At 42.0% G+C, this 17,337-nt stretch overlaps 1 protein-coding gene across 2 annotated transcripts in view; it reads left to right on the top strand.

Annotated features, from left to right (window-relative positions):
• The window catches only part of Arpc2 (actin related protein 2/3 complex subunit 2), a 29,104-nt gene that overhangs the window by 8,545 nt on the left and 3,222 nt on the right, over positions 1-17,337 (top strand). For both annotated transcript variants that reach the window (XM_005070501.4, XM_005070502.4), the window contains 7 exons: positions 1,920-1,954; positions 3,539-3,651; positions 8,340-8,385; positions 10,607-10,793; positions 11,673-11,766; positions 15,127-15,253; positions 16,900-17,000. In XM_005070501.4, the coding sequence (XP_005070558.1) occupies positions 1,920-1,954; positions 3,539-3,651; positions 8,340-8,385; positions 10,607-10,793; positions 11,673-11,766; positions 15,127-15,253; positions 16,900-17,000 (703 nt within the window). The remainder of the gene's footprint in view (positions 1-1,919; positions 1,955-3,538; positions 3,652-8,339; positions 8,386-10,606; positions 10,794-11,672; positions 11,767-15,126; positions 15,254-16,899; positions 17,001-17,337) is intronic.

Raw genomic sequence — 17,337 nt, 5'->3', positions numbered from 1 at the left:
ACGATGTGACCAGGTTGGCCCCAAACTTGTAAGAGTGAACTCTGCTTCCCAAATGCTGGGAATAGGGACATGAGCCACCACACTTGGCCTTTTGTCATCGCACATGGGTGGCTTTGAAGAAGTGGGTTTTCTCCATCATGCACTTAATAAAATGTTAGTTTGTTTAGGGAATGCTATTTAGCCTCTTTGTCAGCGTTTTAATAGTCAAATTACATTATGCAGAGCTGGAAGGTATCTTGGTTCCTTTCACAAGTGAGGGAGCAGAGAGAGGAAGGAAAAGATTCATATTCAAGGGCAAGAGAGGTAACTCAGTTGTTAAAAGCACTTATTGCTCTTACAGAGGACACGAGTTCAGTTCCCAGCACCTACGTAGGAGCTTACAACTACCTCTAACTCCAGATCCAGGAAATCTGGTGCCCTCTTCTAATCTTTGAAGGCTCTTGCTCCTCATATATGGTGTACATACCTTCATGTGTGAATAAAACATTTTTTGAAAAGAAGAGTCTCACTTAAGAGGTCTTGAGCAAGGGAGTAAAATGTGAAAGTATGGATATCTTGTTTGCTAAATGTGAAACAAACTAGGATCATTTGAATTAACTGCTAGCAAGCTGTTAAGGCAGTAGAGTTTTCTGCCATTGGTGTTAAAGAGAAGGACATAATGTAACTTTCACTTGGGTTCAGTTTAGTTGACTGAAACATGGAGTAGCCTTTGCATACCAGAAGAAGGTCTAGGCCTGTCTGTAGTACTTCTGCAAGATCAGTGTTTGTATTCTCTCATTTTATAAATGATATAAGAAAAAGGATATAAGAATTCTTATTTGTCCCAGAGCATAAGCCCAGTAAAAAAGATAAAATTGGAAAACAGGTGCTTTGACTCTATTTGATTTTTTTCCCCATTGTTATTTTGTGCCACGTTTCTGTGTAAGACCTGAGTTAAAACAAGTAAGATAGAACCAAAGCAGGCTTCATGGAGTGTGGCAGGTATTTTGATGATGCAAGGAAGGAGCTAGGCAGTAGTGGAACAGGTCTTTAATCCCAGCACTTGGGAGACAGATAGAGGCAAGTGGATCTCTGGGAGTTGGAGGCCAGCCTGGTCTGCAAAGTGAGTTGCAGGATAGCCAGGACTGTTAACACAGCAAACCCTGTCTCGAAAAACAAAAAATGAAACAGCAACAAAAACCAAACCATGCACACAAGGAAAGTTGCGTAGAAAGGCTTAAAAATGTTCTTTGGTATGGAACTACTCTTGCTGTTTGTTGATGGCTTCAAATCATCCTTTCACCTTAAACACAGTAGAACCATTCTACATTATTACACTTAGCCATATTTCTGTATAATATGTTACTTCCATTGGTACTATCCTATGGGAGGAGACATTAGCACACCGGCTGTGGCAAGCCATTGAACAACAGTTGGAAAACACAAGCTATAGGTGTCCTTTGTCTAATTCTCTACCTTAAGCAAGTCTAAAGGTTCAGGCCTATGAGAGAATGAATGTGTACTCTCTTCATCTGTAAGCCTTGCATTTATATAGAATGCTTCAGTTTTAAGTAACAATCAGGGGGCTGGAAAGAAGGGTCAGTGGTTAAGGGCACTGACTGCTCTTCCAAAGGTACTGAGTTCAATTCCCAGTAAAAATCAGGAACCTTTCCAAGTCCCCCTAGAAGAAATCGACAGTACAGTTATTCCCCCCATTTACATTTGATATGTTTATTTGTTATATATGTGGATGTACGTGTCCAGCTTGTATGTGGAGACCAGAAGGTAACATGAAAAAGTCAGCCCTCTCCCTTCACCCTAGGAATCCTACAGATCCACCTCAGGTCTGAGGTCATCAGGCCTAGCTGGCAAGTGTCCCCATCCACTAAGCCATCCTATCCTAAAATTATCTTACTAAGGGCCTTTTTGTTGTTTTACAGAAACAAACCAGAAGCTGTAGAAGTGACATTTGCAGGTAAGTGTCGTATCTCAACCCTTTTAAGAGAGTATAATAAAAAAGAAAAGAAAGGAAAAAAATTGATGTATTGGTTGGTGTTTTGCCTGCATCTGTGCCCCATGAGTGTGTCCAAGGAGGCCAGAAGAAGACATCAGCTCTTATGGAATTAGAGTTGCAGAATATTATGAGCTACCAAGAAGCTGTGGGGATTGAACCTGGGTCCTCTGAAAGAATAGCCAGTTAGTTCTCTAAAAAACTGAGCCAGCTCTCTATTCCTGAAAAGTTTTGATTGTCAAGTTTATTGAGTCCTTTGAGGACTATTTCTTGTTATAACATTACTAATTGACTTTGGTCAAGTTAGGTAAACCATATAAAGCTACCTTACATATCTTAGTGCATGGAGTACTCCATATCTTAGAAGTTTGAGTTTTGTTTTATATAAAGATCTGTCTTTTGATTTGGAAGTCTACAGAATTATAGTCTTATAGCAATCATATAAGTATTTGGGAGAGGCAAGGTAGGAAGGTGCTAGAGCTTGTTTGTCAAATCAAAGCAGTGGTGCTTCCCTTTTGTCCAGGCATGGTGGTACAAGTCTTAAATCCCAGCCAGCACCAGGCAGGTAGGAAGTTCCAGTCTAGCCAGAACTACATAGTGAACCCTGTTTTAAAAGAAAAGAATTGGCTATTCATATGTGACCTTGGGGATTTTACAGCTAAGTACCATCTAGAAAGACAAGTACTTGACTAGATGATCTCGGAAGACTTGCAGCCGAAGGCCCTAAGGTGGTTACCATCTGTGCCCCCTAGTCACTAGCAGTGCCAAGTCCTCATGGTTCTTGTGATTCCTGTGCAAGTTCTCTGCGATGTGGCCTAGCTTTTACAGTGATACAGATGAGCTCAGCTCACTTTTTAGTACAGGAAGAGAGAACCTAAAAAGAGGAAAGGCCAGGAGATAAAAGAGACTTACAAGACAGCCATCTATGTTGTGCTGATCTTGTTTAGATCCTAGGTAGAATATTTAAGACAAGAGTGTTCATAAGTTTTTTGAGACAATAGGTAATAGTTGAGTGGCTTACTGGGTATTTAATGTTAAAGTAGAATTTTTTGTTTGAATTTGAACATGACTGATTGTGGTTATGTTTGTGTACAATTACCTCTCTCTCTCAAAGATACATCCTGAAGTACATATGGATCAAGTGGTGCATCTGGGGTTTGCTTTGTAGTGAGTTGGGGTGGGGGGGACAAATACGACCTGAGAGACGAAGGGGCATGTGCTGATCAGCGTTCATGCTGCATGGGTGGATATCAGTTTGTTTATAGCTCTTTCTCCTGAAAATGTGTCACAGTGAAAGTTTTTGTAAGTTTATTTTAGCACAAACTGTGGTTGCAGTAAAAATAGCTTTGTAATTTTAAGTAAGACCAAAGAGATGGCCACTGAGCAATTAATTCCACAGCAGCTTTTCTGTTGCCTTCCGAGTGAAATAAAAATGAACATCATTTACTCGCGTGCTGTCTTATCAGAGGTCTCCTGGCCAGCCCGGTGGTAGGTGCTAGGAGACTACTCCTGTTTGCAGAGTAAGCAGCCTTACTTGCCTTTTCACAGACTTTGATGGTGTCCTTTACCATATTTCAAATCCTAATGGAGACAAAACGAAAGTGATGGTCAGTATTTCCTTGAAATTCTACAAGGAACTTCAGGCACATGGTGCTGATGAGGTAAGTCCCACATCGGTTTCCTTGGGACTCTTATTTTTCCTTCACCTTCTGTTGGCCCCTAGCCACCCAAAGAATGGACCAAACCACTCTTAAAGACGGAGGGGACTTTACACAGCTGAGAGCCCCATTTCCCACAATGATGTGAAAAAACATTTTCCAGAGAAGATTTTTGACTCTGCTTGTTTGCTTTTAAACTTGGAGAAATAATGATGTTCCCTAAGGGAATTTTAAAACTTTTTTATAAAAAGGATCTCATGTAGCCCAGGCTGGCCTTGAATTTCCCTCATGTTTGAGGAAGGCTTCAAATTCCTGATCCTGCCGGGCGTTGGTGGCGCACGCCTTTAATCCCAGCACTCGGGAGGCAGAGGCAGGCGGATCTCTGTAAGTTCGAGACCAGCCTGGACTACCAAGCGAGTTCCAGTTCAGCCTCCAAAGCCACAGAGAAACCCTGTCTCAAAAAACCAAAAAATAAAAAATAAAAATAAAAATTCCTGATCCTTCTGCTTCTACCTTCCAAGTGCTAGGATTATAGATGCGTACCACCACACCCACTCAGGATTTTATTCTTTTCAGAATATTTAGGTTATCCAAATTTTACAAAACAATGAAAACAAAACAGTTCTCCAGAAACAACAGAGAATATTTTCTTAACTAGTACAAAAATAGAAGGTTCTGTTCCATATTTAGAATCTTATTAAGGCAGGCATGAAATTTGTGACTTACTAAACCTCATAATCTTGGTTTTTGTTTTGAAGGTTTAAGTGTAACTGCCATATATATATATATATGTATATATATATATTTGTGGGGGTTTTTTTGTTTTATTTTTGTTTTTGCTAATATTCTTAGAACTGACCTTTCCAACTATCTCCTCCTTATAATTTACCTTGGGGGAAGTAAGAAGTGATGTCTAGGCCTTGTGCCCTGGCTTTGGGTAGCTAGAGTAGGAGGTTTGGTTCCTGTTGAACTGCAGTTGCTCTGCGGAGAGCCATTTAAGGAAGAAAGAAAATGCTGTTACACCAGTGTGTGCACATTGTGGTTGGGTCTCAAAGCAGGAAGTATGACTCAGTTCCTGAATCAGTTTTCAAATATCTTAGTTTTAACAAACTAGGCTGTTCCTTATCTGCTACGTGAAGATACAACCATTTCTGTCTCTTTCTGTAAAGTGGTGGCTTTTGAACAATGTCAGATTTCTGTAATGGGAGACTGTTTGTCAAGGAATATGATCCAAAACTTTGTAATTTTTTGCTCTAAAATCAGACTTAAGCAGACTATTAAATTGTAGGGAGTTGAGTCTTTTATTGTTCAGATGCTTTTGGTTTGCACAGGGAAGAGAAGAAACTAAGGGAATGTGAAGTAAATTCATCAGCAGAGGAGTTGATTTGTAGCTTACGGGTAGACCTGGCTTGGGTCTCTTAGACTCTTTCCATCCTGTATTTGGCCTGCTAGTAGAGCTCCAGAACTGCAGTTTTCATGGCTGCACACAGGCAAAAGAGCTTAAGTGGGTGGAGGAAGTAGCAGTCCCAGTTGGGAGCAGAGTAAGCAGTAAATGACTCCCTAGGTGGGTTAAACAGTGACCAGCCTGTGATAACCACAGGAAGCTTGTATTTTCACAGGCCCTTTTTAAAGGCAGACCGCTCTGTTCAGGTAGGCAGATCTGATACTTAAGGTTGACAGGTTGCCTCCACTCTTCTCTTGACAGTCAAAAAGAGGCACAAATTTAAGAATGAATCATGATTGGAAGTGTAAGTGAACTTTGTGATGCAGTAGCACATAACTGTGATTCCAGCGGTGGAGAGGTGGAAGCAGAAAGATCATAAGTTCAAGGCCAATGTGGATTACACAGTGAGATTGGCCTTTAAAAAAGAAAACAGATGTAAGCGAAATAGCAGAAAATTTTCAAGAGTTATGTCAAGAACAGAAGGGCTTTCTAGATGGCTCAGTGGGTAAAGCACTTGACATGCAAACCTGATAACCTGAATTGAATCTCTGGAACCATGGTAGGAGGAGGAAACTTGACTTCCAGAAGTTGTCTTCTGGCCGCCATACTTGGGACTAGCACTTGAACACATGATAATAATCATAAATTTAAAAAATATTTTAAAAAATAAGAAATTAAAAGTGGTATAAATATGGCTCTAAATACTTCATAGATTTCAGAATATTCTTCCAGTAAAACTGAAGTTAAACTAAATTGAAGGGGCTTTGGTTTCTCCATTCTGATATCCCCTTTCTTCTAGTAGCAGTGGTTTAATATTGTAGCTCAGGGAGCATGCCAATTACCCCAGACTCTTAGGAGAAGTGGTACATAGAGCACCTGAAGGTCAAAACTCCATGTGCCCATGTGCCACCAACAAACTCTGTGACCTTGAGCCCTGCCCTGCAGTTCCTCTTTTTGTTAAAGCTCACTTGGCTGTGTGATCACCAGGCATTGCTTGTTTTTCCCTTTAAGTAAACAAGTGTGACCTTGAGTTCATATTTTGGGATTCATAGTTACCAAATTCTGTAGACAAGGAATTTGTAAAGTGATCAAGCATAGAAATATTAGGAAATTATTCAGTGAACTATTTCCAGACCTTTACTTAAGATATTTCTAACGTATATTTGAGACTGATCCTAGAGGGCATAGCTCCACGGTGAAGTTATTTACCAAATGTGCACAAAGCCCTAGGTTTGGTCTCTGGCATCACCAAGAAAAGGAATGGGTTTATTGTTAGTTTTTATTTATTTTAGTGCTATGTAGGGAGTTCATTGAACATAACATGAAAAAGAACATCCATATGCCTTTGGACAGCTACTGCATGTCTCTGTATACAGGGCGGTTGTCTCAGACTACAGCAGTAAGCCTGACAGGTCCTGCTGTTGCAGAGCTGGCCTAGTGCTGCCTATATTTGTCTGGCTGCCACAACTCTGTTTTTCTTCTTTTAAAAATTAAGTGTCTTATGTGTATGAGTATTTTGTCTGCATATGTATCTGTACACCACGTACAGGAGAGAGCATTGGACCCTCTGAAACTGGAGGTACAGAAGGTTATAAGCCACTGTGTAGGTGCTGGGAATTTTACTGGAGTCCTGAAAAAGCAACCAGTGTTCTTAACCACTGAGCTGTTTTTCCAGCTCCTACCCTGAAATTCTTTTAAACAGCATGTGTAACTCTTAACCAACAAGACAAAAGCTTATTTTGCCTTTGTAATTCGACAAAGGTGTAACTGATACTCTGATACTGTAGACTGTTAAAAGGTTATTTGTGGTAAGCAGCAGAACTTGACTGGATGCCATAGACAGAACTTGTTTCTTCGTGGGTACATATCTGGAGTCCCCAAACTTGGGAGGTGGAGACAGCAGGATCATCCTCAACTACAGAATAAGTTCCAGACCAGCCTGGGCTACGTGATACCTTATGTCCACAAAAGGGAAGCCCTGCTTCTTCTCTACATACACTGCTGGTTTTTAAGTGTGTTTTTTACCATCTGTGGAGCAATGGTGCCTCTCCCTTTCTAAGTTTTTGTTGTTGTTGTTCTGTTCCCTCACCCCCACCCCCTCCCCCACCCCCTGAGAAAGGATCTCTCTGTGTGACAGCTCTGGCTCCATAACTCCATCTGTAGACCAGGCTGGACTCTAACTCAGAGATCCGCCTGCCTCTGCCTCCCAAGTGCTGGGATTAAAGGCATGCTTTATCACTGCCTGACCCTTCCTGAGTTTTTAGTGAAGGTTAGTAAATGAGACTGATCTGGGATTTTGTCTTTTGGGAGCTTACTTCTGTTTTATTTTTAGAGTTTGAGACTTTTTCCTTTGGTTTTGAAACAGTCTCCTTTGTAGCCCTGGCTGACCTTAACCTGGAGGTCCTTCTGCTCCAGCATCCTGAGTATTGAGATTACAGGCATGGACTACCTTACCCAGCACCCATGTCTGAGTTCAACTGCCCAATAAATGAAGTCTACTAAGCCCTGAAAAGCTTCTCAGATTGCTCACGATTTTACTACATGCTTTCTTTTCACTACTTACTGTGTTCCTTACACACTTAAGTGAGCCTGGATCCTGCCTTTAGGGTGTCAGTTATGGGAGATTTCACCAGGGGGATAGTCTCTCTAGCAGAGAAAAGTGAGGGGAGTGTAAGGGGCTTTTGTTTGTGCTCTGCTTCCAAAAGCTGGAAAGTAGTCTGCAGAATAAGGTGTTGGATAGGGAAATCCAAATCACTAGGACACTGTTGTGTGAGCACACTGTGTTACTAGCCAGCTGAGATTCTGTCATCCTTTGTCCTTTGCATTAAAAGCCAACTATGCATACAAGATTAACACACTTACAGAAGTCAGTGCCCAGAAATTGGATTTTATCTCTTCATTCACCTGGGTTAGGGTTTCAGCCTGTGCTTAGTTGATAATTCATAGCTGCATCTCTCTACTCTCAAAAAAGAAAGACTTGAGTAGATTGTAGAATCTGAAAAGAAAAAAAATGGGAGGGGTGTGGTCAGGTCTTTGAGAGACAATCCTTGAACTAACCTTTGGGTTATAATCCAGTTTTATGAGCGATCTGTTTTGCCACTTGATGAATTCATTTTCCCTCTAGTTTGCCACCCAACAAATGGAAATTATGCATATTGGTTTAGGAAGAGTTTATTACAAGCACTGTGTGTTTTGAAAATAATAAAATTACCCTGGACTTTGGATTAACTTTTTTCTCTCTCTCCAGCTATTAAAGAGAGTATACGGGAGTTTCCTGGTGAACCCAGAATCAGGTATGTAGAAATGCTAATGGCTATGGAATGATAGCAAAGCACCATGTCCTGTTTGTATCAGACCTTTTTTTTTTCTTAATCTAGAGGATTTCTTTTAAATTTTCATTCCATAAAATACATCTGCAGGAGCCCAGGTCTTGAGTCACCTCCCTCTGTATAAGTAACCATTAGAGGCTTCTACCTTTTTCAGTGTGATACACAGTGGCTTTAAGAATTGTGTTATTAACACCCCAAAATGATTCTTCAAATCTTTTAGCCAGAGGAGCCTCCTTTGTCTGAACATGTGTCCTTTGAGCAAAATCAGAAAATGCTCTTGGAGCACTGGGGAGATAGCTCAGTTTGTAAAGTAGTTGTCTCCAAAGCACAAGGACCTAATTAAACAATAATGTGCAGTTGTAATCCCAGTCATGGGGAAATCACCAGCAATCCTAGAGTCTGCTTGTAGCCAGTCTAGTCTAATTGGTGTGCCCTAGATCTCAGTGAGAGACCCCTTTTCAAAATGTAGAATCGGGGACTGGAGAGATGGTTTAGTGGTTAAGAGCACTGATTGTTCTCCCAGGGAGCCCAGGTTCAATTCTCAGTACTAACATGGCAATTCATTGGTGATTATAACTTCAAATTAAAATAAAAACCAGTGATTACTTTTTAAATTTTTGTTTTTAAAAAAGTATTATTATATATGTATGTGTATGGGGAGTGTGCACTATACCATGCTTATGGAAGCCGTCGGACAGCTTATTGTCAGTTCTCCCTTTCATCTGTACGGAGGTTCTGAGATGAGCTGAAGCCATCACAGGATTTATAGCAAACACTTATCCTCAGTTGTCTCACCGGCCCTTGATTGTTACTTTGCATCTTCAGCATGTTCTGTTGCTATCTGAAGTTTCACTTGAGATCAGACATTAGCTATACTTGCTTTTGTTGTGGACTCTGAGAAACAGCAAACCTCAACTCTTTGTTGTTGTTGTTTTTCAGATTTCCCACAATCACTTAATGATTGTTACTGTTTATAATGTTAACATGACAAAAATGAAGCTTTAAACAGCCTATGATTCCAAAGCGGCACATAGGGAAAATAGGGCCCAGGGAGTAACTTTATTAATAATAATATAAGGATTAGAGACATTTAGGCGTGTGAGATTCATACAGTTCCATCAGTTACTGTTTTTAAATGATTCCCAGTGGTTTAAAAGTATTCTTGAGAAAGCATGTATAGACTTTGGAGTACCATTAATGACTTAATTAGCCCTGTTCCTGGCATTCATGGAAGGGGGCAGTAGCTTAGTGGTCAGTAGACATGATCCTCAGTTCCTGTTCTGCCTCTCTTATGGATGACCTTGTCTATAAATTCTGTGGATGTTTTGTTATGTAGCCCAGACTTTCCTGGAAGTCAGGATACCTCCCTCGATTTCTTGAGTGCTGACATTGCAGATGGTGTACACCGTGCCTAATTTAACTACTGTATTGTGTCTAATTTAATACCTTCCTTCGACCTACTACATCTTCTACCACCACCTCAGACCCCTCACACCTTTTCCCCCAAAGATGAGGGCCTTGTAGAGATAGGGCAGTTTTCCAAGGTTACACAATGAGGCCAGAATTTGGACCCACTTGTGTTCAGTTCAGAATAGGAAGCTACATAGCCGTATGTATTCAACAAGGCACTGCTTCTCTGAACCACTTTTCCATTCTAAATGAGAATAAGATGACCCCTGACATCTTCAGAGAAAGGCATGGGGTCAAATGAAGTAGAATTCTGAAAACCCTGGAAATATTCAGTTATTCAGATAGACACTGTTGGGAAAGTATGTATGCCCCCTCTCACAAAGGGTTTGCAGTGGTGGGGGGGGGGATCGGATTTTATGCCCAAAAACCTTCCACCTGTTGACTGTGTGGCTGTGTATTAAACCATGGGAGAAAATATGTGACTTGTACTCCTTGAGTCATATCGTCTCCTTTCACAACTGTCTCTAGGACCCAAAGTTCTAATCAGAGTTCTAGATTATTCTTCTTCCCATTACATATTTGTAATTGTAACTGTTCATCTTTGATACTGCTTGGGATTTATTAACTAGCTATAAATATCTACATTTTATGGTATGGAGCAAATAGAGATGGGAAATTGCCTCTACACTGTTTAGGTTTGGTTTGGCTTTTGTTGGTTTTTCATATAACTAATGGGTGGGGTTTTTTGTTTGTTTGTTTGTTTTCCTCCCACCAGGATACAATGTTTCTTTGCTATATGACCTTGAAAATCTGCCGGCATCCAAGGAGTCTATTGTGCATCAGGCTGGCATGTTGAAGCGAAATTGCTTTGCCTCTGTCTTTGAGAAATACTTTCAGTTCCAAGAAGAGGGCAAGGAAGGAGAAAACAGAGCGGTTATCCATTACCGGGATGATGAGACCATGTAAGTGTGAACTTCAGCTCTGGCCTGATGGTGGCCTCCATATGGCTCTGGCTGAGAGAGATACAGTATCAACCAAATGAAAAGAAATCCTGTGCTATTCCTTAAGGCACTACTCTTAGAAGTTTTTTATGTTTTTGTTTTTTAGGCTTTCTTATTATTTTATGTGTATTGGTATTTTATGGTTGTGAGCCGCTTTGTAGGATGGGAATTGAACCCATGTCCTCTGGAAGAGCAGCTAGTGCCCTTAGCCATTGAGCCATCTCTGCAGGCTCTGAGTTCTCTTAAAGGAGTTTCTCATGGGCTAGGGAGATACTCAGCCCTTCAGAGTACTCACTGCTTTTCTAGAGGATCTGAGTTCAGTTCTCAATCCATATGGCAACTCACAATCATCTGTGACTCAAATCCAGGGCATCTGACTTCCTCTTTGGACACAAAGCACACACATGCACAGTTATACACATAGACAAAACATGTGTACATATTAAATTAAATAAACAATGAAAAATATTTAAAGATAGCCTAGATAGTCAGGCACCAGAGACTAAGCATAAATGCTTTACTGCAGCTCCTAAGTTATATGTGTACTATGTATGGATCCTATCATGTAAGGAATCTTTTTTTTAATGACACTCTAAGAATCACTGACTTAAAGTACATGTTATGCCTTATATACAAGATTTAAAAACCTAGTTTTGTTAATCCCACTTCCTTAAGAATGCATTTACTGCCCTGACTTTCTTGACTGCAAGTACTGGTCTCTGGCACACCTTTGCTTTACTGAGTTGGAGACTTTGCACTTTACCCTCTACTTCACTTGCAGATAGATAGTGACAGAATCTTCTGACACTGTACTTACATGCCTGAGTTTGTTTCCCTCAGGTATGTCGAATCTAAAAAGGACAGAGTCACAGTAGTCTTCAGCACGGTGTTTAAGGATGACGATGATGTGGTCATCGGAAAGGTCTTCATGCAGGTATGGAGCAAAAATCTTCAGGGGAAATGGTGCTTCAGGAAGTAATCTTTACACTCTGCATACATAGCCACCGTATGGGGTAGGGTTGTGTATATAGCTCAGTGTTTGGGCATGGTCCCTGGTTCAATCCCCAGTACTAGGAACATGGTAACAGAATAACATACACATACGCCATATTATAGGAAAGACAAAAGTTCTGTTAATGTTGGAACTTGGAAGTTGTGATGAACAACCCTGTCTTAGTTTGTTTCTTTGTTGCTGTGAGAGAACACTGGCCAAAAGGGTTTATTTTACCTTAGACTGCCAGGTCACAGTTCATCACTGAAGGAGTCCAGGAACCCCAGAGCCTGAAAGCAGGAAGTAAAGCAGAAGCCATGGAGGGGTGCTGCTTACTGCCTTGTTCCCCATGGCTCACTTGTCCTGCTTCCTTATACAACCCAGGACCACCTGCCCAAGGGTGGCACCACATCCCTTGAGCTGGCTCCTCACGTCAATCATTATTGAGGAAAAACGCCCCACAGACGTGCCCCCAAGACAGTCTAATGGAGACTGTTCCTCAGCTGAGGTTCCCCCTTCTCAGATATGACAGAAGCTAACCAGCATGGCCTCCCCACCAACTTATATGAATATTCTATTTCTTCCTGATGGTTCTAGCCTTTTGCAAGACAAGGCAAGAGGGAGGATTAATTTTGACTGAATATTAACTATCCTTCCTTCCTGTGACAGAGTCCTTGATCTAAAGTGTAGTCTCAATTTCCTTATCTCATGTTTACTAGTTTTGTGGCAAGGACTGTTCTTGGCTTGGTTTAGGTCCCATGTCTTCAGAATAATGAATAATGAATTCCAAAGTAGATGGAATTATGGCTGATAGGAGAACCCTGTCACAGTTTGAATGAGTCACCGTAGATTACCTCCTGCTGGGAAGAGTAATGGGATTTAGAAGAACATTTTGTCATTGGGATTCTGGTGCAGTGGGACTCAGCATATTGTAGACTGGTTGTGGCTGCGTCATTTTGTCTGCTGGCCAGTCAGTGGCTCTCAGACATGAGAGTTTGTTGGTCAGGGTGTATTCAGACTGCTGCCTTCTGAGGTAGATAAGCATTCACACTGTAATATAAAGCAAGCATTAATACACTTTCCTGTTCTATGGCAGAGTGATGAGTGTTTTGTTTTTATTTTTTTATGAAGCACCCAGGCTATTGCCCAGCAACTTAAAACCCTGAGACAGGAGAATTGCTGCAAGATGGCCTAGGCCTCAATTTTTCTTTTTTCAGAAAAAAATTTAAAGCACAATAATATCCATCCTCCACCCCAACCCTTTCAAAAAAGGCTTGAAAGAAGCTGTGGTTACCACAGTCAGGCTTTGTGTATGGGCCTTCTACCTAGCAATGGAAAATGTCAAAATGCCATCCTCATTAATGCCTTTTTGGGGGACTAATTGATCAGAAACTGTTGTTTGGGAGTCCCTTTGTGAAAAAGTGGAATACTGACACTTTAGTATTTGATGGTACTGGACTTCATGAAGAAGAGGGTATACATATATGACTAGGGTAAGCCTCTAGACAGACATTTCATAATGTTTTTGCATAATTAATGGGAATTAAATGCAATAGTTAAGAAATGGACTAAATCTAGGCTACCAAACTATTTTTAAAAGCTATGAAGTATAAATTTAGATTTGACTGATTTGGGGATTTTGTGTTCATGTGTAATTTTTTTAAAAGTGCTGTCTTGCTGGGAACTCTAGGAGAAGGATGTCATATTCACTCTCTGTTGACCTGGGGATTAAGCATAGGAGGAATGGCCTGGTTTTGATGTTGTTTTGCTTGTTTTTTTAATGCTCTACTCTTTTTTTTTTTTTCTTTGCTTGATAAGCACTGTGTTTTTGTTCAGGATCATGAGCTCTTTTATTTTGGGGGGGGTTGTTTGGTTTCTTTGAGACAGACTCTCCTGTAGACTGGGACTAGCTTTGAACTGCCTGGAATGACCTGAACTCCTGATTCTTTTGCCCCCATCTTCCAAGGTCTGAGATTATGAGCATGTGCCACTACTCCTGCTTACTAGAGTTTTGTTAGGGTTTGTTTTTACAGGGAGGGTGTTGGGAGAAGGACTTTCTCGGTAATACACGCTAGCCTAACTTGATTCTTCTGCCTTACCCTCCTAAGACAACTCAGCTTCTTTCATTCTGTCATCTTTAGCCCCCAGAGAGGGGTTAAATTTGCTTTAGAGTTTTGATTGATGAATTCTGAATAGTAACAGATGAAGAGTACATTAAACAGTGGGATCAGAGGCCCCGCACACAGTAACAGCACGGCATCCATGAAACTGGACGTAGAGGCTGAGGTGTGGGTGCACTGACGTTGTAGAGGCCTGATGATCAGGAGCTACAAGTCCTATCAGCTGGGGAAATGGCTCAGCCATTAAAGGCTAGGCTCACCACCAAAAGTTCTTCTCATTTATTTAGTAAGTTTAAAACCAGCCTAGCCACATGAAGCCCTGTCTCTGGGTGGGGGTGATGGACAAGGGGGCATGGGGAGAAGGAAAGGAAGAAACTGCAAAGTGGGGAACCAAGGGAGGGGTGGGAAATTGTTCAATTATGTATTTTTTTTTTCGAGACAGGGTTTCTCTGTATTGTTTTGGAGACTGTCCTGGAACTCGCTCTGTAGACCAGGCTGGCCTCAAACTCACAGATATCTGCCTGCCTCTGCCTCCTGAGTGCTGGGATTAAAGGTGTGCGCCACCACCGCCCGGCAGGAAATTGTTCAACTATAATTTATTTAAAATTCTAGCTAAGGGCTGGTACTGGTCACCTTGAAACTCTAAAGATCTCCTTAAAAAAGAAGGCTCCCCTTTCACAGTATACTCAAGGGAGTAGAAAGCAGCAGTGCTTATCGTGAGTTTTGTTTTCTGGAGCAGTCTTCCCACTCTTCCTCGACTCACCCTGAACTCAGGTTGGTCCTTTTGCCATGTTACTCCAGAATATGAGGAACGGGAAAGGACTTCCCTGCAGTGCTTTCAGTGCGCTGTAGTCTCATTTTTGAATCTAGAGCGCAGTGGAAGCAGCTGGTACTCTGTAGCTGAGGTGGGTTTCTTGGGCTTAGTTTGGTTTGGTTTGGTTTGGTTTGGCTTTTCGAGACAGAGTATGTCTGTGTAGCCCTGGCTGTCATGGAACTCACTTTGTAAACCAGTCTGTGTCTGCCTACCTAGTACTGGGATCAAAAGTGAGCACCACCAACACCAGGCATGTAATTGAGGTTTGACAGTTCATTTTTAGTTGTGTTCTGGTCCAAAGGTCAGAGCACGTAGTATGGGTAAGGTGCCACTCAACTCATGAATTTTTCTCTTGCTATGTCTCCACAGGAATTCAAAGAAGGACGAAGAGCCAGCCACACAGCCCCCCAGGTCCTTTTTAGCCACAGGGAACCTCCTCTAGAGCTGAAAGACACAGATGCTGCCGTGGGTGACAACATTGGCTACATCACCTTTGGTGAGGCTGGAGAGGTAGTTCAGTGGTAGAGTGCTTGCCTAAACACACATGGCCCTGACTTTAGTCCTCAGCGCTGCACAGAACCGCCCAAGCCCTCCTATCAGCAAGTGGGGTTGCCTCTTTCAGACGGCAGAATGTCTAAATCTGGGCCGCCTTAGCTAACTTTTGTAGTGGGCAGAAGCAAGCAAGCATACCAACATGTTTGTGTTGTCTTTTCTAAGCTGTGATAGGAGCGTCACGGGGCACTGATTACAAAGCAACATGTTTGTGTTGTCTTTTCTAAGCTGTGATAGGAGCGTCACGGGGCACTGATTACAAAGCAACATGTTTGTGTTGTCTTTTCTAAGCTGTGATAGGAGCGTCACGGGGCACTGATTACAAAGCAACATGTTTGTGTTGTCTTTTCTAAGCTGTGATAGGAGCGTCACGGGGCACTGATTACAAAGCAACATGTTTGTGTTGTCTTTTCTAAGCTGTGATAGGAGCGTCACGGGGCACTGATTACAAAGCAACATGTTTGTGTTGTCTTTTCTAAGCTGTGATAGGAGCGTCACGGGGCACTGATTACAAAGCAAACTGGGTGCGATTTAGCTGCAGTAATCATTTCCTGCTTCTTTTGGTTTTTCTTAAATGGTAAGAAAGGTAAGCTGTGGTGCCAGGGGTTAGGGATGGCCATGTCAGCATTGCTTGATTCTGTGGCAATGCTTGAGTTTTTGCTTCTAAAGCCTGTGCTCAGCTGTAATTTGCTGAGTGTTCTCTTCCACCGAAGATACCAAGCTTCACTTGTGTCAGCCATATGAGCTGACTGATCATGACAGCTAACGGCCCATTTCCATGCTGCAAAGCTACAAGAATATCTCCTGCAATTCACCTTTAAGCTAAAGGTGTAGCTGTTTGTTGCTGGTGAATACATTTTGCTTCCACATAATTCTTGAAGTTGAGGTGTATCTTACAGTTGATGGCATATCAGTTTCATTGACAGCATTTCTTTATGGTGCATAAATCATGGTAAACTTGGAATAGAACATATTTTGTAGCCTGATGTTCTTCACCCCCCCCTTCAAGCCAGGGTAAACTGAGAACCATTTCAGCACAGTTAATACAACTCAGGGCTCTTGGTGTTAGTAAAACAAGGATGGTAAGAACTGGAGACCAAGCTGGGTGTTGGTGGCGCATACCTTTAATTCCAGCACTCGGGAGACAGAGGCAGGAGGATCTCTGTGAGGCCAGCCTGGTCTAAAGAGTGAGTTTCAGGACAGCTTCCAAAGCAATACAGAAAAACCCTGTCTCAAAAAACAAAAAAGAACTGGAGACCAAAGGCAGGTCTGCCCCAGTGCAGTGCAGTAGTCTGAGCCTCTGGATCGAAAGCAGCTACCCTATTTGGTTTTCATGCTCAGGAGATAAGTATTCTTTGGAACCTAGTTTTACTGACAGTCTGTGCTTTAGTACCAAGGACCCAAAACTAGCAGCTTTGTTCCTAAACAAAAGCTGGAATCTAGAGTTCAGTATGGAATCCAGGTTTGGAATGAGTGCCCAGTCATACCTGTTTCTGTGCCATGAGCTTCACTGGAATCCCTACGGTTGTGTTGTCTATGGTGGTAGCACACACACCATTGCTAATGCTGAGTTTGTTTCTCCTGCCTTAGTGCTCTTCCCTCGCCATACCAACGCCACTGCTCGAGACAACACCATCAACCTGATCCACACGTTCCGGGACTATCTGCACTACCACATTAAGTGCTCTAAGGTAAGGTGCACCAGCGTCTCTACCAGCCTATTGATCAACTCTCAGTAGACACTTGCACATGAGACTGGGGGAAAGATGGAGGGAGAGAGCTCAGCAATTAAGAGTACTTACTGTGCTGGAGGTGGTGGCACACGCCTTTAGTTCCAGCACTTGGGAGGCTGATGTCTTTGAGTTCGGGGCCAGCCTCGTCTTCAAAGTGAGTTCCATGACAGCCAGGGCTACACAGAAAAACCCTGTCTGGAAAAACTTGGAGGGAGGGTACTTACTGCTCTTTGAGAGGACCCAGGTTCAGTTTCCAGTGCCCACGTCAGCTTACAACCTTATGTAATCGAGTACC

This window comes from Mesocricetus auratus, unplaced genomic scaffold (assembly GCF_017639785.1).
Source record: "Mesocricetus auratus isolate SY011 unplaced genomic scaffold, BCM_Maur_2.0 Super-Scaffold_100010, whole genome shotgun sequence".
In the NCBI taxonomy this organism is placed as follows: Eukaryota; Metazoa; Chordata; class Mammalia; order Rodentia; family Cricetidae; genus Mesocricetus; species Mesocricetus auratus.
The sequence above is the reverse complement of the archived record's forward strand: the minus strand, read 5'-3'. Positions and strand labels throughout refer to the sequence as shown.